Source organism: Neovison vison, chromosome 11 (genome assembly GCF_020171115.1).
Source record: "Neovison vison isolate M4711 chromosome 11, ASM_NN_V1, whole genome shotgun sequence".
NCBI classification, from domain to species: Eukaryota; Metazoa; Chordata; class Mammalia; order Carnivora; family Mustelidae; genus Neogale; species Neogale vison.
Genome location: NC_058101.1, coordinates 63,757,500 through 63,779,915, shown reverse-complemented (window position 1 = coordinate 63,779,915; position 22,416 = coordinate 63,757,500). Strand labels below are relative to the sequence as shown.

Below are 22,416 nucleotides of genomic sequence, written 5' to 3'. Positions count from 1 at the left end.
AAGATGCAACAGAATATTTAAAAGGTAAAGAATCGTGAAGGAACTCAAGGGAGTGAGTCTGTCCCCTGGAAAGTCCTCCGGAGTGCACACCCCAAGGAGGGCATCCAAGTGCCACCAACCCCCACCCTGTGTGATTCCTATGTGCTGGGAACAAAGAAGAGATGCTTCCAGATTTCACAGGGGAACAAAACAGAGTTATCAGGGATCAGAACAAAATCCTATTTCTCCCCCTCAACCATGGCAGTTGGGAGATGATGAGAAAAATGCCTTCAAAATTCTGGGGGAAAATTATTTCCAGCCTGGAATTCCATGACCTACCTACTCTCACCAAGTCAAGAATAAAAAGAGGAGAGTGTAGATAATTTCAGACACGGAAGTTCTCAGAAACCCTTCCCCCCATCTTTCTCAGGAAGATCCTGGAGGCTGTGCTCCACCCAAATGAGGAAATGAACCCAGAAAGACAGTGGGGGGTCCCTGAAAGAGGATGCAACTTTGGGGAGGTGACAAAGTTTCCAGTGTGATCATCCCTGAGAAGTCCCGCTGGTGAGAGCAAGAGCCTAGGGGCAGCTGCTTCTCGAAGCTGAAGAACAAAAACAGCACTGGAAAGGCTCCTTAAACACAGCTTGCCAACCCCACTTGCAAAAGTTCTCATCAGAGAGTCTGGGGTGGGACCCAGGAATTAGCATTTCTAACAAGCTTCCAGGGGCTGCTGCTGGGGCTGCTGGTCTGGTCCAGCTGAGAGTGGCAGTGGGTCCTGACAGCAACCAACTCAGGCTGAAGCAGGCGAGAAGTTTACTGGAGAGGTATTTTGCAAGAAGATAAAATTGATCAAATACTTAATGCCTTCAAAATTCTCAAAAAAGGTGTACAGAAATAGAGGGGAATCCTGCATTAAGTGAGTAAGTACGCAGAATATAAGCCAACGTGGCGGGGTGCGGGGAGCCCTGGGTAACAATTTCAGATGAAACAAAATACAGTAACAAAAAGGAAAAGAATCATAATCGTAGCTGATCCTTGACTTGCGGTGAAAAGTGCTTCCGGAATCGTAAGAAAGGAAACACTGAATATTGATTTAACCAAAACTGCCCAATGGCCACAGAGGGTGGGTGGCGGCGGGGGTGGCTGGGATGGGTGGTTCATGTGAAGGAGGAGAAAAGAGAAATGCACCGCCCCCCAGTCCACAGCGGGAAGTCCATGCTATGCCCAGAGCCCCAAATGCAAGGAGCAGCCCAGTAAGCAGGTTGTTTACAAAGGGGAAGTAAATGACCAAAAAGGAGGCTGAAAGAGTTGGACGAGGTGGCTGCTGGGAAGCGGCGGGTGGACCGGGGCATTGGTTGCTGCCTGTGCATGAACACTCGAAGTGCACGTGGAATGTCGACGCAATCCAAAGTTCTAAGGATGAAATAAAAACGAAAGAAAAGCAGCAAAAAGAAAGAGGTGCAACACGTGATTACGAGCTGGATGAGGTGGACCAGAGGAAAACAGAGATCCCGGGGTGCACGAGGGTAGAAGTGCCTGGAGGGACAATTCTGTGCATCCTGAAGGATGAGCGGACAAGCAGAGAAAGGTAGCTCAGGCAGACAGAAGGGATGTGCAGAAGGGGAGAAAGGAGATGCAGGGGGGGATGGAGGGAGCAAGGGGAGCTGGAACGCAGGGGTGCAGGGGCATACGGCACCTTGCATTCGGAAGGATGCCCCAGGGAAGGGCAACCCTCTTGCGCAGCCCTTCTTTATGCTAGGAACTTGGACAAAACCCTCTGCAAGCAGTCTGAAGTCATTGAACGCTTTTAACCCAGAGAGTCACTGCTGGATGTGTGTTTTAGGAAAAGAGACTTAAAGAAGAGAGGAGGAAAGGAGTCCACTTAGAAAGAAGGCTGTTGCTAAGGTCCCATCCAAACTGAAAATCCCATCAGCCAGACTCTGAAGCCAGAGACCGCAACCCCCACCAACCCTCCACCACGGCTCCTGCCCTGGTCTGAGCCACCATTACCTTCAACTGGACTAGCGCAGCCCTTACTGACCAGGGGCCCAACCTCGGATAGCTTGGTTAACCGCTGTAAACCTCAGGTGACTCAGCTGTGAAATGGGCCACCGCCATGGTCTGAAGGTGTGTGCCCCATTCCCCAAGCATAGGTTGAAATCCCAACTCCCAAGGTGATGGTATTCAGAGGTGGGGCCTTTTGGAGGCGATTAAGTCCTGAGGGTAGAGGCCTCTTTATGAAAGAGGTCCCAGAGATTCCCTGACCCTTCTACTCTCTGAGGACACAGTGAGAAGTCTGCAGCCCGGAAGCGGGCCCTTGCCAGAACCCAGCAGTGCTGGCACCTGGCCTTGGACTTCCAGCCTCCAGAACTGTGAGAGAGAAGCTTCTGTTGTTTGTGATTCACACAGTTTATGGTATTTTTCTTAAGAGCAGTCCAAACAGTCTAAGACAGATTCTACCCACTACGTCACCAGGTGGCAGAACACTAAACGCTCTGATTTAGGGGTTCTAACAGACTGGGGTTGAAACCCAGCCCTACAGTTTATTCATCACGTGCCCTTGGACCAAGAACAATGCTGGGGAGCCTGGACTTCCGTCTCTTGAAAATGAGGATAATAACAGCTCCCCCACTCAGAGGTTTGGGGCAGGAATAGCGAACCAAAAGTCCACAAACACTCAGCTCTGAACAGGACACCCAGCAAAGTTGTGCGCGTATTATTCCCCTCTTCACACAAGAAGCCAGTGTCCCTCAGTGTTCCTTAACCACCAGCAGGATGTGACAACCTCAGACTGACCTACAAGCATCTCGTTCTGTAAGTTCCGTTCAACCTTTATCATGCGTTTCCAGCAAAACACTCCCCAAAGTCTGCAGCAATCTGCCAGACTTGTCTCCTTCTTGCATGGGCCAGGAACGCAGGGAAAAACACCACGCGCCTCATCTCACATCTTACCGACTTCATCCCTCAAAGAGGTCAAAATGGCAAGGACCCAGGGCAGTGATCACACCACACAGATCAAATATCCCCTGCATGCCCACATCTCCCCACAACATCCAATCCTGTAACAACGGTCATGAAAACCGTCCCTGAATCTCCTGTGACCACTGCCACCCATGAAGAATACAGTGACTTCGGGCTCAGACACACGTCTGTCACTTTGGCAAGTCACTGAACCTCACTGCACCTCAGTTTCCTCCAGTGCAAAACGGGGTCCTTAATAGAACAAACTGCCAAGGCTGTCCTGGGGAATCAGTGAGATAAGTTAGGTGCAGAGTCTAGTTCAGTGCCCAGCACACAGTGGCCATCTGCAAGTGCTAGCTAGCTTCTTCACTTCCCGTCACCCAACTCCCCAGCCTGGGCTACAGTCAAATGTTCACCTGACATCTAGCGTTTTCTGGAGACTGTGACCCTCCAGCGGTGAGGGCAGGGTCTATCCTGCACAGGACTGTGGCTGGCAGGGGTGATCAGCACACTTTTACTCTAGGGATGACATTGTGAATGAATGCATGAACGCATGCCAGGGTGGCAGCTGGGACTGGAGAGACTATTTTGGTAACCCACCGGGCAAGCAGCAGAATGGACAGGGCTGGGAATCGCAGCTCTCCTGTCTACCGTGTTCAGCTGGGCCCCTCCGCCAGCGGCGAGTCCAGACCCTTGGTGCTCCCTATGAGAGACTGAGGCCTCCGTGGGCTTTAGCGGCTGCCTGTGATGGCACAGCGGAGTCGGAAGGAGCAGCCACTTCTGGCGGACCGGTGCGCTTCTGTCACTCCGCCGTCCCCCTCTGGACTCGGTCTCCAACCCTCTCCCGGGCTGGAGGGGAATCCAGGGCTGGGCCCGGTACGTGCGACGCCCGCGATTTCGCTCCAGCGCCTACTGGACGCAGGAGGCCCGCACGCGCCCCCCATCCGGCCACCCGCCGGGTGGACCCACCTGATGCCGCAGGCGCGACCGGGAGGTGCGGCAGCCGAGCCAGAGGCCGAGGCCGAGGCCGAGCGCGGCGCCCAGCAGTACGGCGGGGGCCAGCAGCGCGGGCGCCGGCCGCACGGCGTCCCGGCCCAGCGGCAGGCGCGTGTCGCTTTCGCAGGCCGCCGGGCCCCGGGCCATCGGGGGCGCTCAGGCGACGGGCGGGCCGCATCGCCCTCGCCGCCGCGCGCCGCCTCGGCCCGCCGCCCGGGGCACCGTCCCCGCCAGCTCGGCGACAGCGGACTCACGGACCGGGCGGGCAGGGGCGCGGCGCACTCCGCGGACTCCTCCGGCCTGCGCGCTCTCCTTCCTCTTGCTCGGGTCCCCCCTTCCCCGCGCGGCCCCGCCGGAGGGAGGAGCTTGGGTCGTCCGCCCGAAACTTCGAGCCACCCCCGCCCGGGCCTGCTCTTGTACTGAGCATGCCTGGCAGGAGGCGCGGGGTTCAGCCGGAGGAGCTTTCGGAGGATTCCCCAGGGTCTTTTGGCTTCTCCGGAAGGAATTTGGGGGGGGGTCCCCAGCCGCGGGGGAGGGTGTTCCTCGGTTAAGTTTACTGAGCCTGTACAGTGTGCTAAGCATTTAGCTTGATGATGTGAGTAACTTTCTCAACTGCCCTCTGAGAGGGGTACTAGTTTTCTGTTCATCTTCCCAGTGAGGAAGGTCTGAGTCAGAGTGGCTAAGCGAGGTCCCTCTCCTGTCCTGTTCCTATCTGTACCAGTTGGTCGTCTTTGGACTGCACAGTCCACCACCGCCTCTGAACTTGTTAGCCTGAAGCCTCGGTTTTAATCCTATTCTTCCATGAATAGTCAATACTTTCCTCTATGATGACGTGTAGAGAGACTGTTACACGGAGCCCCCAGGACAGGACATTGTGGGGGTCATTCATTTGCTCAGCCTTTATAGAGAACCTGCTGATGGAACCAGTGCCAGGCCAGCAAGGAATCAGGCAAGGTCCAGACATGGAGGATCTCATGGGTGTGTGGGGAGATAGACAACCAGATGAATTCAGCATCGGTTCTTACCTTGAGCAAACATTTACTGAGCAGCTACTAGGTGCTAGCTCTTGTCCTGGGTACTGGGGACATGTATCTTTGAAGCTTAATTCCTTACGAGGGCCAGGGCGGGAGTACCATGGGAATCCACTGCAACAGAGAAGGGAAATTTTGTACCTTAATCTGAATGTCCATCTCAAGTTTCTAGTTTTTATACTTCACCAACCTTCCAGGTGGGTAAGATGGCAACTAGTATCCAGACTTTCTTCTCATAGAAGTAACGGACAGCTAGAGAGAAGTTGCTCATTCAAGGTCTCTCAACCAGGAAATGGGACGGGTATATTAACAGCTGTGTCTGGCTGGCTTCAGGACCCTCTCTTCTACTCCTGGCTGCTTAAATGTTTCCTTTGAAACACCTCCAAGGCTTTTGGGAACGTATATGGGACAATAACCTAAAGTTCTTGCTTTTTATGTTGGCTGTTTCTTTGGATACTCAAAATTTAGTTTTAAAAATAGAGTGGTTTTTTTGGGGGGGGGATTTTACTTTATTATAAAGTTGCTTGGGTATTAAAATCATCTTTTAAATGACTCATGTCAAATAGAACTGATGGTCCCACAATATGCTAGCATGTAGCCTTTGGCTGTGTCTCATTCCTGGCATTTTGCCAGGACCCCCCCCCCCCCCCGGGGTCACTGTACTTCTGGTGGGAAGCCTGGGTAATAAATTTTCAGAATCTCAAACATTACTCCTTTGTCCATGTTGAGTTAGGGAGGGCAGGTCCTTCAAGGGGTTGGAGGGAAAGGGAAGTGACAGGTGCCAGGCTTCCTGGCCTGAGACTGCATGACAGGCTACCCTCCTTCTCCCCAAGGAACAAGTCACCGAGGACTCAGGGGAAGTAGGACGAAGCAGAGAAACTGCTTTACTTGGCCTCCTCCCAGTATCTATCACCCCCCACAAGGCACAACCCTACCCCCATGGAGAGTTCAAGCCTCCTGGCTCCAGACATCAAATCCCCTCTCTCTGGTTCCTCAGAGATGTCCCACAGTGGCTGGCCTGACTACCAGTCTAGGTACCTGGGCAAGTCCAGGGGCTACTCCACATTAGGGGCTCAGGCAGTAGGAGCCCAATGCGACTGAGCTAAATCCAATAGAAAGTGAGAGTGGCCTTTCCCCCTGTCTCAGGATCTGCTGGCCTCCCTCCCAGCTCATCTATGCTGTCCTGTCCTCTCTGGGCTCGCCAGCACACAGGGCTCTGCCTCTCCAAATGCTTCTCAGTTCTCTTATAAGGGGCTGGTGCGTCTGGAGCAGATTCTGGGTTCAGCCCAGTATGGTGTGTGCATGTGTCAGGGAAGGCTTCCTGAAGGAGGTGGTTCTGAGAACTGGGTAGGCATCAGTGGAGGAGCACTTGGAAGCATTGAAATCTTTGGGAGCAGAGGAGTGACCCCATCTGAATCCGATTTGGGTGGAGCTGAGACCCTGGGCGGGACTCGAGCAAACCCAAGTGTGGCCCCGGCCTCACTCTCTCCCTCCCACGCCCGTCCCGCTCCCAGGAGCCTCCCCGCCCTCCCAGACCCAGATGCCGGAGTCCATTCCAGAAAACTTTCCAGGGTGGCTCTCACTGAGCATGCTCCGCGGCGGGGCGGGCCTGGGGTCCGGAAGCTCCGGCGACTCCTGCTCGCCCGCCACTTTGGGGTCGCGGGCCCGGAGGGGCGATGGGCTCGGCGGGCGCCGCGGGGCGCGCCACGTCGGTGCTCGCCTGGAGCCTCCTGGCCGCCTCCCTGGCGCTGCCCGCTGGGCCCGGGGGCGGACGCTGGCACCCCGCGGGCCCGGATCTCTTCGGGCGCCCCCTCGGCCGGCAGGCCCTCCTGGATCCCCCTGCGGCTCCTGGGGCGGGGCCCGAGCGGACCACTCAGGTAAGGAAGGCCCGCCCCCAGCCTCCTCCTGTAGGACTCTCGCGGCTGAGCTCTGTCTACGCTGGCGGCGGGGAGGCCCCTTCGAGTTGGGGAGATTATCGGAGGGAGGGCAGGGTCTGAGTAGGATGCCTCGGGTGTTCCTTAGTATTTGGGGCTCTGGCCCGCAAAGTCCCAGGCAAGGTGGAACCCCGCAGGACTTTGCCAGCCGCCCGGTCGAATCTCGCCCTGAAACCTAAAAACCCTCTGACCTAGGCCAGGCGCTTCATTTTTTGTGCCTCGGATTCCTGGTCTGTGAGCCTTTGCGGCCTGTCAGCCGCGGGAAGGTGCGAAAGGTAGGTGCGTTCCCATAGACACCTACTTTGCAGAGGTGAGCACGCCCCCGGTCCGCCCACCCCCCACTCCCAGTGTAGGGGTTGTTAGAAGAACAGTTGGGATTACCTTGGTTGCTGCATTTATCCACTTCCCATCCGCCCCTCCCTCTGTGGCCCCAGATTTGGGAAGGCACAGAGCCTTCCTGTCTCCCTAGATTCCCCTTGCCCTTTCCTCCAAAGCTGGCCTGGAGTTCCGCTTTTGTCTGCAACCCCTGCCCCAGTCCCCTTGCTCAGTGGCCACCACTTAGCCCCTGGCTTTTGGTGACTGTTTCTTCTGAGTCCCCTCCACCCCCTAATTTGTGCTCTCCCTCACTCATTTCCCCTTATGGCTGTTGTCCAGGACAGGTGATCTGTCCCTGGTGTACATATGGGCACTTCCCTCTCCAGCCCTCACCCCCTCTCACGGACTCCTGGCAGAGCTAGTCTTCTGTTCCCAGGACTGCCCTGTCCAGTGGTCTCTCCCCTCATGGCCTTGGGGTCCTCCCTGCCCTCCCGCAGGGGCTGGCTTCCCTGGTTCTGTTTTCTCTCCTGGCAGGTCCCAAGGGGTTTGCTACACTTGCTACAGAAGTGTAATCTGTAAATCTTTAAAGGAGATTCTGTTCATTTTCTGTTATTAGATTTTCACTAGAGAAGAGTGAGCAATAACACTGTATCAATTTACTGAGCTTTAAAAAAGTCCCATGACAGAATGTTCTCACAAGGTCCTTCCACTTGCTCCTGTCCCATGAGGTGGGATGTGTCTGGCTCATTTTGCAAGGGAGAAAACCTGCCCCCCCGCCCCAGGCCTGTACTAGGCTCCCAAGAAGGGCTTCAGGTTCAGAACCCACTCATCTGTCCTGCTTTGCACTTGCTTTCCTCTCTGAGAAACCAGGGCCAGAACATTCTCGTGGACATTTGTCCCCAGGCTCTACCGGAGAGTGCCTGAAGATACATGCTTAGTGTAAACTTATCATCTGTCCCTTGTTGCAGAGGGGAAACTGAGAGCCAGTTACAGCTATTTCCCACGTTGCCCAAGGTGCCTCGTCAGGGCAGGAGCCTCTAGCCATGTGTGGTTATTTAAATTTAGACATTTCAGGTGCTTCATGGCCACGCATGTTAGAGGCTGCTATGTTGGGCAGCCCAGACTCTGCAGCGTTCTCACCGTGGTGGAAAGCTCTGTCTGGAATTTGTTGGCAGGAGAGAAGGCCGCGAAGGGTCGAGTGGACAAGAGGCTCTGAGTCAGCCATTCACTTCCGGTGTTCAGGGATGGCTTTCTGGGTGGCAGGCTCTGCTCTGGGTGCTGGGATAGTAGAGAACAAGGCAGGCTGTCTTAAGAAATCTGCCTTCTTGGGGCAGGAAAAGGAAGTAAACAGTGGTGCCAATCTGAGCCGTAGTAGGCAGTGGTTTGGGCTGCAGAGAGAAGTACAGCGGGCAGAGTGGACTGGGAGAGATGGCAGTGAGCGCGCTCTAGTCGCCAGTGGTCAGGGAGCATGCTTGGAGGAGGTGACAGGTGAGCTGAGCCTTGAGCGGAATGAGGGAGGGCAAGGCCATGTCCAGGAGAAGAGCTTTCCTGAGTGCTGTGATAGCAAGGCCAGAGGCCAGAGGCAGGGTGTGCTTGGTGTGGTCCAGGAGCAGCAAGGAGACCTGGGGGCCCCCGGAGTGAGGGAGGGGGTGGATGACAGGAGACTGGGAGGATGAGGAGGGGCCAGATCAGGGAAGGCCGCGTGGCTTATGCCCAGGATCCCAGCTGTTATTCTGAGTAACGTGGAAGCTGTACGGGTTTGGAGCCAGAAGTTGACACACCGTGGCTCATCTTTCTAAAGCACCCCGGTGGCAGGGGTGAGGATAGAGGACGAGGGCAGAAGCGGTTGCAAGAGAGGAGGTGGGTGGGAGACCAGGCCAGGACGGAGGAGTACTGGACCAGGGTGGTGAATGTTGGGCTGCTAGCTGCGGGTTTCCAATGTATTTCGAAGATGGAGCCAGTGGGATTTGCTGGGATCAGCTTTGGATTGAGAGAGAGAGGTGTCCAGGATGAAGCCGAGGACTTTGGCCTGAGCAAGTGGAAGAATAGAGGCACCATTGGCTAATACGCTGAAGCCCTGTGGGGCCATCAGGAAATCTGTTCTGGTCTGGCTGACTTTGGCCAGGAAGACATGCATGGTAGAGAGCTACATGGGCAAGTCTAGACTGGGGTGAGAGAGTCTAAAGTGTCTCTAAAGAGTCTTCACTCTTTAGATGAGGGTCTGAGGTTCAGAGAGGCTGAGAGACTTGGCCGAGGACACACAGCAAGGAAATGGTTCCCGCTAGAATCCAGTTCTCCGGACTCCATATCTGGCATCTTATGAGCCTCTCTGTTGGAATTTGCAAGATCTTGGGAATTCAGAGGCTGGAGGATCAGCCAGGGTCACAGGATTAGTGAGAAGCAGAGCTGGGATTCGAACTCAGGTCTGGGTACATGAAATTTTGATCCTGCAGGGCTGCCTTTCGGGACAGCTTCCCAAAATGCAGTCATGGCTGGGTTGCTGGCCTCTGTGGGAAAGAGGGGGTAATCCTGGACTCCTGGTGGGGATGGTTCACTTGGAAACATTTTGTTTCAGATTTCTGGGTAGGAGTGTGGCTCCTCTCCGTGTTTATGAAAACGACTTGCAGGCACTTCTCATACGCATGTTCTTCATTAGTGACTTTTGGATTTTTTAGGACTTGCCCTATTTGATTTGGCCCAATGCGGAAAGCTCTGGCTTTAAGACTGCAGGTAAGTTTTTGTTTCATTTCATTTTCCTTCATGGGACCCTAAAGCCACATTCCCCCCCACCGCCCCCTCCTCCAGCTCCCTCATGCCCTGTCCTGCTGTGGTGCCTGCAATGGGCAAATGCGGTATGTTGCCCCCTGACCTGCAGATCAAGGGCAGTGTGTGCACCCCCGACCCCCAGTAGCTGGCTAGAGCTCTCGGGCAGGGAGCAAGGGTCAGGGGAAGGTGGCCGGCCCGCATTCTCCCCTTAAGGGGTCCGATGGAATAGGGAATGTGCATATGAGCAGGTGTGTGGGTTTCCTGTGGCTGCTTTCACAAATCACTGTGGATTTCGTGGCTTAAAACAACACAGGTTTCTTCTCTTAGCATTCCGGAGGGCAGGTTGGGAATCAGCATGGCTGGACTGAAATCGAGGTGTGGGCACGGCCCACTCCCTCCGGGGCTCTGGGGAGAAGGTCTGCTTCTCTTCCAGCATCCCCAGCCACGCTCCTTGCCTGGCGTGGGTCCTGGTCCCTTGCTCCGTCTCAGAGCCGGCATGCCAGCATTTTGCCTCTGGGGCACATGGCCTTCCTCTCTTCTGCCTGTCAGCTCTCTCTCGGCCTCCTTCTTTAGAAGGACACCTGGGTTTACATTTCTGACCCACCCAGATAATCCAGACAGTTTCCTTAAATCAGGGACCTTCATTTAATCCCATTTGGGAAGTCCCCTGTTGTACACAAGGTGACATATTTACCAGTTCCCTGGACTAGGACCTGGGCATCACTCCGCCCACCACACCAGGTGCCAGAAATTGAGTTGAAACTCACCTAAGAAAAGCAGAACTTACTGGACTAGAACTGATGTACAGTACTCAGCAGAACTGAGCCAGGTAGGTCCTGCCACTGCTGGTCCAGGGGCTCGGCATGCCAGGGCTGTGCTTTTCTTTTTGTGTCTCAGCTCTGTTTTCCTCTGGTTCCCTCATTCCTGGAAGCCCTTTGGGAGCTGCACAGCCAATACTTATACAGCGGAAGGCTTCCCCATAGCTTGGCGAGAGTTCCAGGGAGCACCAGTGGGCTCAGCCTGAGGCCTGGTGCCTGGCCTCAAGCCCATCCCTGGGGCTGGGAGTGCAGCATTCTGGGTTCTGATCCCCATTCTGCCTCCTGGGGACCAGGATGGGCTTGAGTCCAGGTTGGCCCTGCTCTGTCTGCATAAAGTGAGCAGGACACTTCCTAAGTAGAGGAAGGGCCTTGGTGAAAAACCGTCTTTCCATCCAGAGTCTTCTTGGCACAGATTCTGAATACACCTTCCTTGGGGATCTTGTTTTTTATAGATCTCACTTACTGGGGAGTTAAAATGTATTTCCCGTGTCTTTTGTTACTCTCTGCAGACTTCACATTTTACAAAATTCAGTGTTTTCTCCCGAGTACTGTAAGTTGAGGTGATTTCACTGCATTCCTAGAGACCTCTTATTCATCAACAGGCAAACTCCTTGGGGAAAGGGAGCCCGACTACTACTCTGTGATTGTATTAAGAGCAGGGGCGGAGTGGCAAGGCCACTAGGAGGGGCTTCAGGGAAGGCTTCCTGGAGGAGGCGCTCCTCAGTACAGTCCTGAGAACTGAAAATCTAGCAGGTCCGGGGGATGGAAGGAGAGGCTTCCAGGCATGTGACAGCCACAGGCAGAAGAGTGAGGGTGTAACCAAAGAATTGCACAGACGGTACAGACGGGCCCACTTGCTGGTGTCAAGAATAGGGAGGGCACTGGCTGGTGACCTGCTGGGTGGTAGTGGTCACTTCATAGCATGAATTTCTTCTGTACTGTCTGTCAACACCTGCCCCCATTCAAGTCTTCATGAGAGCTTGTGGCTGGGCCTTTGAGGAGCAGGGGGCATAAGCAGGTGCACCAGAGATGGCCTTAAGGGTTAAGGCCCAGTATGGCCTTAAGGGTTTATAACCAGCAGATCTGCGAAGAAAGCATGAGTCCCTTAGCCTGAGGGGCAGGGTGAGGGTCCAGAGACGGATGTCCCATCTCCCTGGCACCCGTGGGATTTACTCAGATACTCCCGACTGAGTCAACAGCTGGCCTAGGAAAGTGCCCACTTGCTTCCATGGCGAGTTCCCCGTGCTCACCTAGATCCCCGTTCCAATGTCATCATCTTGACCTGACTCAACCACAGACACTATAAGGCATGAGATTCTAATGTTATCCAGGATCCACTTCTACATCTTTTTTTTTTTTTTCTTCAAGATTTTCTTCCTTCCTATGTGGATTCTGAAATTGTAAAGTTTTTGGAAACACAAAGATCTTGTAATCAATAACACCCTAAGAACGACTGAAAAATAAAGTCATCTTTAATCAAATCCCAGTTTGCATCTGGGTAGAATCTCCAGGCATCTCACCCACCGGCTGGTCTAATTCAGTAGATCTGGGAGGGAATGTGCATTGTAGCCCGCACCCAGGAGGAACAGGACACTCTTTGAGAAGCATTCTCTTTAGGCTTCATAGCCCACCTCCCTCCCCACCGCAAGGGGAACACATCTCACACACCTCATTTTCCTGGCAAAGAGATGAGCAGTCATTCATTTCTTAATTTATTCACTTACCCAGTTTCAGCAAACACCCTCCAGGGGCCTTCCTCATGCACGTGGTCCATGTCCCGAGTTCACCGCAGCCTCTTACTGCCTCCTGCATTCTGTCACGCACGCGCTTTGCTGTTTTGCAGTGGGAGCACCGTTTGGAAGGAAATCCAGCGGGAGAAGTGAAGTCTTTAATCCCCTCCTGACTTCGGCACCCTCTAGAGGGCCAAGGACTCAGTCTGTGCTTGCTTTCACGCCCTCGTGGCCCAAGAAGACTCTGTTTAAAAGAGAGTCTCCTGGAACACACCGCCTGGTAAGTCGCAGGTTTGGTCCTTGAATGGAATTAGAAGTTGGAAAGAAACTGGTTTGGGGCCGCCTGTGTAGCAGATGCCACGGGCTTGGGTTCTTCAGAAAAGCTTATTCCTTCGTTACCGAAGCATCTAGTATTGGAGGCGAAGAGGGGGTGTGAATCTGAGCGGTGGGAGGCGGGTTCTGAAGCAGGGCTCCTGGTTCTGCTTTAACGGGCTCGATTTGCCGCCGGTGGTATAAACGCGTGCACACATTCCTCTCGTCCGAGCATCAGCCCCGGTGTCTGGTGTTCCCGCGACGGGGGTTTATTTATTTATTTATTTATTTATTTGACAGACATAGATCACAAGTAGGCAGAGAGGCAGGCACAGAGAGAGAGGAGGAAGCAGGCTCCCTGCCGAGCAGAGAGCCCGACGCGGGGCTCGATCCCAGGACCCTGGGACCATGACCCGAGCCGAGGCAGAGGCCTTAACCCACCGAGCCACCCAGGCGCGCCCCCCCCCGTGATGGGGGTTTTGTTCACATGATCCCCCTGGACTAGGGGAGAGCTCCAGTGTGACCACACGCCCACGTTCTTCTCTCCTAAGGGACTAAAGTTCCAATCCTTTAAATGCTTTCTTAAAAAAGTTTTCAAGATTACCTAAGGCAGTTATTAGACTACAGAAGTCAATCTCTATCCTTCCTTTCAAAATTCATCTTGTACATTTATTTCCTTATTTTTAATTTTTTTTAACATCTTGTACTTTCATGAAACATGCATAGTATGCAGTGGTTTTCATTTTCTAATCGTTTCTGTATTTTATTGTAGTTTGGAGACATCTCAAGAGATGTTCCAGGGACTGCTGAGGACGGAGTGATTTTTCAGAAGTGTGCCGTGGTAGGTGTTCATAGGTGGTTCATAGTGGAAGAGAAAATAGTTGGATTTTGACCAAATCGTGTCTGGGTAAAGTTATGTATATAAGGAGTGGCAAATCTTGGGGCTGTCCACCTGTGTCTGGACACACGAGGGATAAAGTATTGTACAGGGGATTTTCTATTTGATATCATGGCACCAGGACCAAGAGTTTTGGTAACAATTAAACTCCTGTTTGTGAAAATGCACTGTGGTCATTTAGAAGGGGAAGGAAAGAATGATGTATTTTCTTTCAGATTTTAACATTGATATGATGCTTGATGGTATAAAAATTTTATTCAGTGTTTTTAAAGTTTTGGATCTTTACTGATCCCTGTGAGGTGGCATTTCACATTATTGCTGTATTGGGGGTCCCCAGGAGCACCCTCCCTCGGGCTCCGTGCTTCACTGGAAGGACTCACATGACCCAGGAGGCTGTTAGACTCACAGTTACAGTTACAGTTACAATTTTTTACAGCAGAAGGGTGCAGATTCAAGTTAGCAAAGTGAAAGGCACAGAGGATGGGGTTGTGAGACCAGGCACAAGCTTCCCACTGTCCTTTCCTGGTGGAATCCTGCAGCCTGGGTTTTGTTTCCCGAGGCAGTGATGTGTGACGTCCTATGCCAAGTATTGTCCCCCAGAGACACTCACCTGAGCTTCGATGTCCAGGGGTTTTAATGCGGGTCCCTCATGGAGACAGGCAGTTCCTGTGTGGCTGACCTGGTGACTGGTTTCTAGCTGCTTCAGAGGTCCCCTTGACACCGCTTGGCTCAAGACCCCCACCTCCAATCACACCAGTTAGCACATGTGGCCAGTGGTGGCCCGAGGCCCCAGGTATATAAAGGTGCTCTTCTCAGGCAGGATGGTCAAAGTGCTTTATAGGTCAACCTCCTAGGAGCTGATCGGGAGTCAGTCCTTTCCTCGGGGTGGGTGAGGTCTGGGTGGTCCACGCCTGCAGGGTTAGCCCTCTGCTGTACAAGCCTCAATTTATCTCAGGCCTTCAGCTGTCCTGTTCCCCTTCCTGGATAGAGTTGGTGCTACCAGATCTTCGTGCATCCTCCTGGAGCTGTTTCTGTTTCTGCATGCGTGTGTGTGTGCGCGCGCACGTATGTGTGTATCTGCATATACAGACATTGCTTCCCTCCTTCCCCAGCTTCTGTGTCTGTTCCAGCAGGGCTGGGAGAAGCAGGGCAGGGGTGTTGGGAAGAGCTTTGAGGGTGGGAATGGGGCAAGGTTGCAGAGCCCAGGCTGGGAGCCAAGCTGCTGGGGCCACCGGACAACTTCCAGAAGCTGAGCTGTTCAAATCCATGACCAAGCAGAGCCCGCCTGGGGGATACTGGCCAGAAGGATGGAGACCTGCCAGCTCGCTCCATCCTGGAGGTCAGATGGCAGTCAGACGCCCTGGGCGGGGCTCTGGGACATGGCTGAGCCTTCAAAATTATGGTGTGAGAAAGAGCCATTGTTTGCTTTTTCTTGGTGATGCCATTGGTTACCATCTCCCCAATCTGACTTTGGCTCTGTGCTTCTAGTATTTCTTTGTTTCCCTGTAGGAACAATTTCACTGCATTTCAGGGTTCCTGTGACTTTGAAACAGTCACCAAGCAACAGCTTAGCAGGAGTAAGTCAGAACATAACCTGGGGCCTTTGAAATCAGACCCCATAAGTTCTCCAGCCCCTGGGAGACTGTTGTGCCCTCCCTCTGCCTGAGGACGGGTCGTGCGCCGGTCGAGCTGGGGGTCACGTGAGGAGGTGGGACTTGTCAGCAGAGCTGCCCTCTTGTCATCTCCTGTCCTAGGTGTCCGGGCAGAGCGAACCGCAGACAGCTCAGGTGAGACTGCTCGTAGATAACACCAGGACCCCTGCGGCCACCAACCTCTCCGATCTGCTCCTATTCGACAACATCACTGGCCTCTCCGTTAGGGGGTCAACGGGAAACCAGACCATGCCGGGATTCCAGGCTTTCAGGAAGAAGTTTCTGCAAGGTAATAGTGGCGAGTATGAAGTCGGGGAGGGAAGGTGAACCTACAGACGCTGTTGGAGTGTGTGATGTGCAACAGGAGTGTTCTTCAACATGTGACGTGTTCCCACACGATGGATTTGACGATCGGATATTGAAAAAGGAGACCAGCACTCGATATCCACACCCGAAAAGCTGGATTTGTTACTGAGGTTAGAGAGAGGCCAGATTTGGGGGAGGAGTTGTTAAGAAATAGGTATTTTTAGTATTTTTATTAATGTATCAATTTTTATTATGAAGAATTCCGGACATAACGAAACAGAGTTTATAGCCAAACTCTGTCTGTCCACCACCAGACCAGATTTCTCATCCCTCAGGGAAATGCAGAGCTTGTCTGTGGGGAGCTGCTCGAGGTGGGAGTGGTTTGACACTGGCCCTGGAAGCGTGCGCGTGAGACCTTCGTGCATGTGAGACCTTCGTGCGTGTTCTCGGGCATTCCCTGGAATACCTCCACACCGAGGGGCTAGCGTTCTGAGTGCCACCTTCCCCGGTTGGCTTTGGAGGCGTGTGTCCTGAAGCAAGCTGTCATTGGTTAATGAAGCAGATTTCAACAAATTCTGGGATTCGTTGTTACCGTGACCTCAGGACTGTCCGTTTTCTTGGGAGGGTGAGACTTCTTTAACTCCGAGTCCCTGTCTCATTGACAGAGAAAGAGACCACATGACTCTCCTGCTGTCGTGGATACTCTCACATGCTCAGGACTGACTTCTCCACGGAGCCCACGTAGCTCACCAGTCAGGCTGTGCTTTCCCTCTGAGCCTAGATAGGGCCTTGAAATCCTGCTTGACGACATCCTCTTGACAGAAGCTACCAGGTTGGCCCACAGGCCGCCACCTACCTCTTTGCCAGTGGTGGTTTAAGCAACATCGTAAAAACTGCTAGGATATGTCCCAGCCAAGAGATCCTCAGGGCCTTCCCTCAAAGATGGAAAAGTAACCATCCCCCATCCCCCCCACTGCATCCTGAAGTGAGTGAGCAGAGCACACACTCCATCTCGAATGGACCTTGATGTTACTCCTCACTTGGCCACTTCGGAGCTGGTCATGTCTGGAAATTACTGAGTTTTCCTGAACTTGGGATGTGACGTGTGACTGTCAGGACCTCGTAGAGTCATGGCAGAGACTGAGCAAGGCCATTTGCCCCAGCTCTGCCCGGGGCCCTCCCCACGCTCTCCCAGTCCCTGGTCCAACAGGCCTCTCTCCCTGCCTCTGGGAGCCCCAGTGGCTCCCAGCATCTGCACTCCTGCCACACAGATCAACCACACTTGTCACTCTCCCCTGCCCATCGGCATCTGCTCAGGCCCTAGTGTCTTCCTGGGAGGCCCCCCTCCCCTTCTCCTCACTTCTCTGCCTTCTTGCACGTCACCTGCCCGGGGCCTAGGGTCAGTGCTGCGTGCCAGGCCCTACCAACCCCAAGCTTTGTGCCTGCTGCACATCCCAGAGTGTCAGCCTCTTCTCTGCCCCACAGGGATGGTGACAGTTATAGTTCCAGGATGGGACTGTAAGGAGAAGGGAGTTGTTTCACGGAAAACCTGACCCAAGAAGTGGTCCCCATATCAGTAGTAGTGATTTTGTTGGTTGGTTTTGTGTATGTGTGTGTCTTGTGTGGAGCACAGGTGATGGCTCTGCGGGGGAAGTGGTGTCCTGTTCGTTCCCCAGCGGAGCACGTGCAGGGCACCTCCTCAGCCTCTGCCTCCTGCTCTGGGCATCGCAGGCTATGAGGTCTCCTCCGGGGCTCCCTGTGGGGCCGGGGGTCTGGCGCACAGGCTGTGGGGGTGACGAGCCACTGCATCAGGTAAGGTCCGATCACAGGACCTTCACTGTGGAATCATCTCAGTTGTTTTTCTCACGCTGTCTTTGTGAGTTTCATGGTTTATCATTGCATGAAAATACAGGTGTTCACTTCTCTTCTCCTTTACTTTTTTTTTTTTTTTTTTTTGAGGTCTCCATGTGTTGAGAAATGAAGCACAGTGACAGCATTTGAGGGCTACAGTCTGACCCCTGGTACAGGTGGAGAAAGAGCAGGAGGACAGACTTAGGCTGATCAGGCAGCCCTAGTCTCTGACCCACAGAGCGGGATAGGTTTTATCCCCCACTGACCATTGCCGTCTGGCACCCCGAGCCAGCAGCCCACTCCCGTGGGTTGGTCCCTCCCATCATCAGGTGGGGTGCGCTGCCCGGTGAGGAGCACTGGGAAGAAGCCCACCCTATTTCAGGCAGGGCGCCCGTGCTTGTGGACTGTAATGTCAGGGGTGTGTGGTGAGCCTGAGCTTCTGCCGAGGACCTCGTGTGTTGTTCTCCACACTCCTGGGGCTTCTCACGAACCTGCAGATTGGTTCTGGTCTCCTGGGGAAGGAGATCAGCCTTGGTCAGGACTCAGGACAGCCCTGTTCCCCCAAACCACTCACCCTGTACCCCTGTGTCTGTCCCTCGGGGACTGCTGATGGGTAGAAGAGGTCGTTTTCTGTCCTGTGAAGGCTTTGACTTCATTGCATTACCCAATAGCTCAAAGGGTACACTGCACCCGAGGCTGGGAATTCTCCGATTCTGATACCATTCAGTCAAGTCTTGCCTCACTAGTCAACAAGGTGCGTGTCAACCAGGTGGGTCACAAGATTTGCAGCGTCCTTAGGGGCCAACACTGAGTTCCTTTGCATAAAGGTCTTCCAGCAGTGACCTGCCACCACCTCCTTTTTGCAAATTTTCAGGGAGAAATGAAAATCTTCAGAAATAATTCCCTACAAATAGGAACCCAAGTATATTCAAGTCCCAAAGGAATCAACATGTTTGCCCTTGTAAGTTTGAAGTCCAAAGTCCAATATGCTCAAATTATGTTAATATACCCTCTTCTCAATATTTTATTCTGTCCAGCCCCTCCCCCACCCTGAGGTTTGTAACTGTCCAGAAGGAGTTGGGGTCCCTTCAACAGCATCCTGGGTCTGTCCGTATAGTGGAAGACAACTGGCAATAAGAAGGAATGAATTACAGATTCACACACAACATAGAGGAACCTCAGAAAACGTCTGCTCAGTGAAAGAAATCAAAGACAACACATATTATATAATTCGATTTCTAAGAAATGTCCAGAAAGACAAATTATTATCCTCCCCTGACCCCCCCAAAACCAGATTAGTGGTTGCCTAGGCCTTGGCGTGGCAGGGGAGAGTGATGGAGATGTTCTGAAATCAGATCGCGGTGTGCTCAAAGACCTCTCAATACACAAAATCCCTGGAAGTGCACACTTAGAATGGGTGGACTGGGTGATATGTATGTTTTATTTCAAAGCTGTTAAAAAAAAATAAGGAAGTCGGGGCACCTGGGTGGCTCAGTGGGTTAAAGCCGCTGCCTTCGGCTCAGGTTATGATCCCAGGGTCCTGGGATCCAGCCCCACATCATCGGGCTCTCTGCTCAGCAGGGAGCCTGCTTCCCCCCCCACCCCCCGTGCCTGCCTCTCTGCCTACTTGTGATCTCTGTCAAGTAAATAAATAAATCTTTAAAAAAAAAAAAATAAGGAAGTATCACAGGCTCAGCCCCACCACTGCCCTGTGCAGATGAGAAGCCAGTGTCCCACTATGGTAAGGTGCAGCCGTGTCCCCAGACCCTGCCTTCTGTACTTCCACATGCGGTGGCTGAGGTGAGAAGTGATTGTCAGAACCACGACAGAGATGGTCTTTCCGGTGTTTGTTTACAAAGTGTCTTGGGCTCTGCCGGGTGCCCAGAGCCCAGGAGAACGTCCGCTCCATGGGAAGTGTCTGTTGTTGGGACTTAAGGTGGGCAGGACCCATCTCCAACATCAGATGCAAGGTCCCTCCAGGAAGTGGGGCTGAGCACGTGCAGCCTCCTGCAAAGCTAGAAACCTCCAGTGGTGGCCCCTCCACCCCCCTCCACATCTGGGGTTCCTCTCTTTCCCAGCTGTTCGTTCACCTTGGGGTCTGAGGGTGGACCCTGTCCGGGAACAGAGCTGCCTTCTCCAGATATCCTGGATGTTCGGTTCTGACTTCTTACCAAGGAGAGCTTTTGAGCCAGGGAATCTTTCCCTTAAATACAGATGATTAATTTTTGCAATGAAACCGTCCAGGGCCAGCTAGAGACCAGTGGGAGAAGGGGACCCCACATGAATCTACAGTGCTGGGTCCGCCTCCTGGTGCCCCTTGCCATGCTCACAGAACCAGCTGCTCAGAGAGGTTAAAATAGGGCTTCATGTCCATCTGACCATCGAGGCCCACAAGTCTGATCTAAGGTTCTTCTCCTTAGTTGTGTGAACAGGATTTTGGAGAATAAATAGATCTTTTCCTAGATTCCAAACAAAACAGAAAGATTCTGGATTTCCCAAGTGTGGGAGTTAGTGATACCCCGGATCAGGAATACTGACCCGCCCAGTCCCGGACAGTGCTGGATGGGCTGGGGAGGGGGCACCCAGAAAAGACAGCTCAGGGGCAGCAGGGGGCCCTTCCTGGCTCCTTACACTTGCTGACAGCCTCTTCCAGGTGAAGAAGAGGGACCCCATGAGTGGACACGCACAGTTCCCTGTCCCCGTTGTGGGCACCCGAGACCTGAGTGGCACCCTTGCTGGCCATGCCGGCTGTGGTGGTGTCTTGTCTGGGGTCTGGCGGAAGGGCCCCTCTTGACTCACATGTGCATTCTCTCTGAGCAGTGGGAGACTCCTTCTTGGTCAGCTACACCGCCTCCATCAAGGCTGGAGAAGTGGGGAGCGGAGAGGTCCTGATGCTTCCTGCCCAGCTCACCTTTCAGAGCTCAGCGCAGGTATGTCTTCCTTACTCTGCTTCTAGAAGCCTTGATACTTAGACCACTATCTCTTAGCTTCTCTCTTCCTTCCCTCCCTCCCTCTCTCCTTCCTTCACTTCCTCCTTTCCTCTCTCCTTCCTTCCTTACCTCCCTCCTTCCTTCCTTCATTGATATTGAATTCTAGATAAGTGGGTGGGCCCCAGAATCTCACACATTTTGCTGTGAACTTGGCTCCCTTAGCATCTCAGTGGGACCTCTAGTAATGCCTTAACTCCTGTGTGTCTAACGTAGAATTATCATAAAAATATCAGTAGATTTAAATTCTGTTTTTAGTGCCTTGCATGTCATAAGCACTCAACCCGTAGTTTCTATTTGTATGAGTTCTAGGAGCTACCCTGACGAAGTTCCACAGCCTAGAAATGTATGTTTTCATGATCCTGGAGGCTGGAAGTCTGAGATCAAGGTGTGAGCAGGGCTGGTCTTCCCGAGGCCTCCCTCCTTGGCGTGCAGATGGCATCTTCTCCCCGTGTCCTCATGTGGGCATCCCTCTGTATGTGTCTGTGTCCTGATCCCCTCTTCTTACAAGGACCCCTGTCAGATTGCATCAGGGCCCCCTAATGGCCTCATTTGAGGTTACTCACCTCTGCTAAGTCCCCACCTCCAGGTACCGTTGCGCTGTGAGGTGCTGGCGGCCAGGCTTCAGCAGATGGATTCTGCGGGAACACGATTCAGCCTGTAACACAATTACTGTTTGTATCTTCGTTTTGTTCACCTTTTGTTGGTTTGTTGTGTGTCTTGCCTGGGACTGTTCACATCCTGGGGATGCAGGAGCAGATTCTTCCTTGTCCTCAAGGCACTCATGCTCTAGCTACTTTGGTCATTTCATTCTGGCTTTGGCCTCTGGAGGAAGTACCTTTCACTCCGTGGGGAAAGTGAGGCTCAGAGCATGACTGCCCTAGTCCCAGGACAGAATCCTAATCGGACCACACAGCTGCGAGCTCCTTCCACCCAAGTCTCAATGATCTGTGTGTGGCATTGCTGCCGCAATAAGAGAGAGAAAAAAAATAATAGCTAAAACAAGATAAAAAGGAGGTTTTCAAAAAGCTAAAGACCAGATACAAGAAACTATTAAATCAAACTGTCAGAAGAGACCAATGTCTCGGAAAATAATTAGATACAAAGTCAGGAACAGAGAACAAAGGATACAAAAATAGAGATAAAAATCACCCAGAAGAAATACCGTCCCAATTTCGGAGGACACAAACCAAGTGAGTTAAAATCAGAAGGGGAGAAGGCAACAGTCAGAAACCAAGGGTAGAAACTCAGAACTTCAACAAAACCAAAGCCTCCACCTCCTCCTGCCAGAGCATTAGGACTTCAGGATCCTGAAAGCATCTGGGGAAGGAGGGTGTGTGCGATAGAGGAGGCTGGTGGGGGGGATGGAAGTGGGATGGGGGGATGGAGGTGGGATGGGGGTGAGGCACAAAGGGGCTCCTCAATCACTACAGGACCCCTCATCTGTTCCTTTGCTTGGGGTCTCACCTGTCTGTTATACTGACTATTTCCCTAGGAAACCCCCACCCCCGTTAGCCCCACGAGACCAGGGACCTCATCTTTCCTATTGACACCTGCCTTCTCCGTGCCAAAAGTAGAGCCGTGCACAGTCAGTGCTCCGTAAATATTTGCTGAATAGATGAATGAACAAGTCCGCAAACTAAGGAATCTTGGGCAAGGTTTAGTTTTTGATTTCTCTGAAGCTCGGGTTTCTCATCTACATAAAGGAGATGTTTCTGGCAATGTCTCCAATGTCTTCCGTGGGGGTACATGAGATGTGTCTGTGTGCAACAATTTCCTACTCCTTCCAAACCGTCAGGGGCTCTCTGGGCAGTTCTGCAGGTGGAGCGTGAACAGCACACCTGCCTCCCGAAGATTCCAGAGTTCCAAGCTTCACTGGC

The 22,416-nt window shown here is 53.1% G+C and overlaps 2 protein-coding genes across 8 annotated transcripts in view; one reads left to right on the top strand and one right to left on the bottom strand.

Annotated features, from left to right (window-relative positions):
* EVC (EvC ciliary complex subunit 1) overlaps positions 1-4,245 on the bottom strand; it is a 62,203-nt gene extending 57,958 nt beyond the window's left edge. For all 4 annotated transcript variants that reach the window (XR_006381094.1, XM_044226229.1, XM_044226232.1 and 1 more), the window contains exon 1: positions 3,910-4,245. Coding sequence is in view for 3 of the 4 variants with exons in the window: in XM_044226229.1 (XP_044082164.1) it covers positions 3,910-4,083 (174 nt within the window). In the remaining variant the exon portion in view is untranslated. The remainder of the gene's footprint in view (positions 1-3,909) is intronic.
* A 2,395-nt stretch (positions 4,246-6,640) lies between these two features.
* Positions 6,641-22,416, top strand: part of EVC2 (EvC ciliary complex subunit 2) — a 126,948-nt gene continuing 111,172 nt past the window's right edge. For all 4 annotated transcript variants that reach the window (XM_044226228.1, XM_044226227.1, XM_044226226.1 and 1 more), the window contains exons 1-6: positions 6,641-6,844; positions 9,892-9,946; positions 12,644-12,810; positions 13,615-13,683; positions 15,495-15,681; positions 20,370-20,479. In XM_044226228.1, the coding sequence (XP_044082163.1) occupies positions 6,644-6,844; positions 9,892-9,946; positions 12,644-12,810; positions 13,615-13,683; positions 15,495-15,681; positions 20,370-20,479 (789 nt within the window). In that variant the 5' untranslated portion in view covers positions 6,641-6,643. The remainder of the gene's footprint in view (positions 6,845-9,891; positions 9,947-12,643; positions 12,811-13,614; positions 13,684-15,494; positions 15,682-20,369; positions 20,480-22,416) is intronic.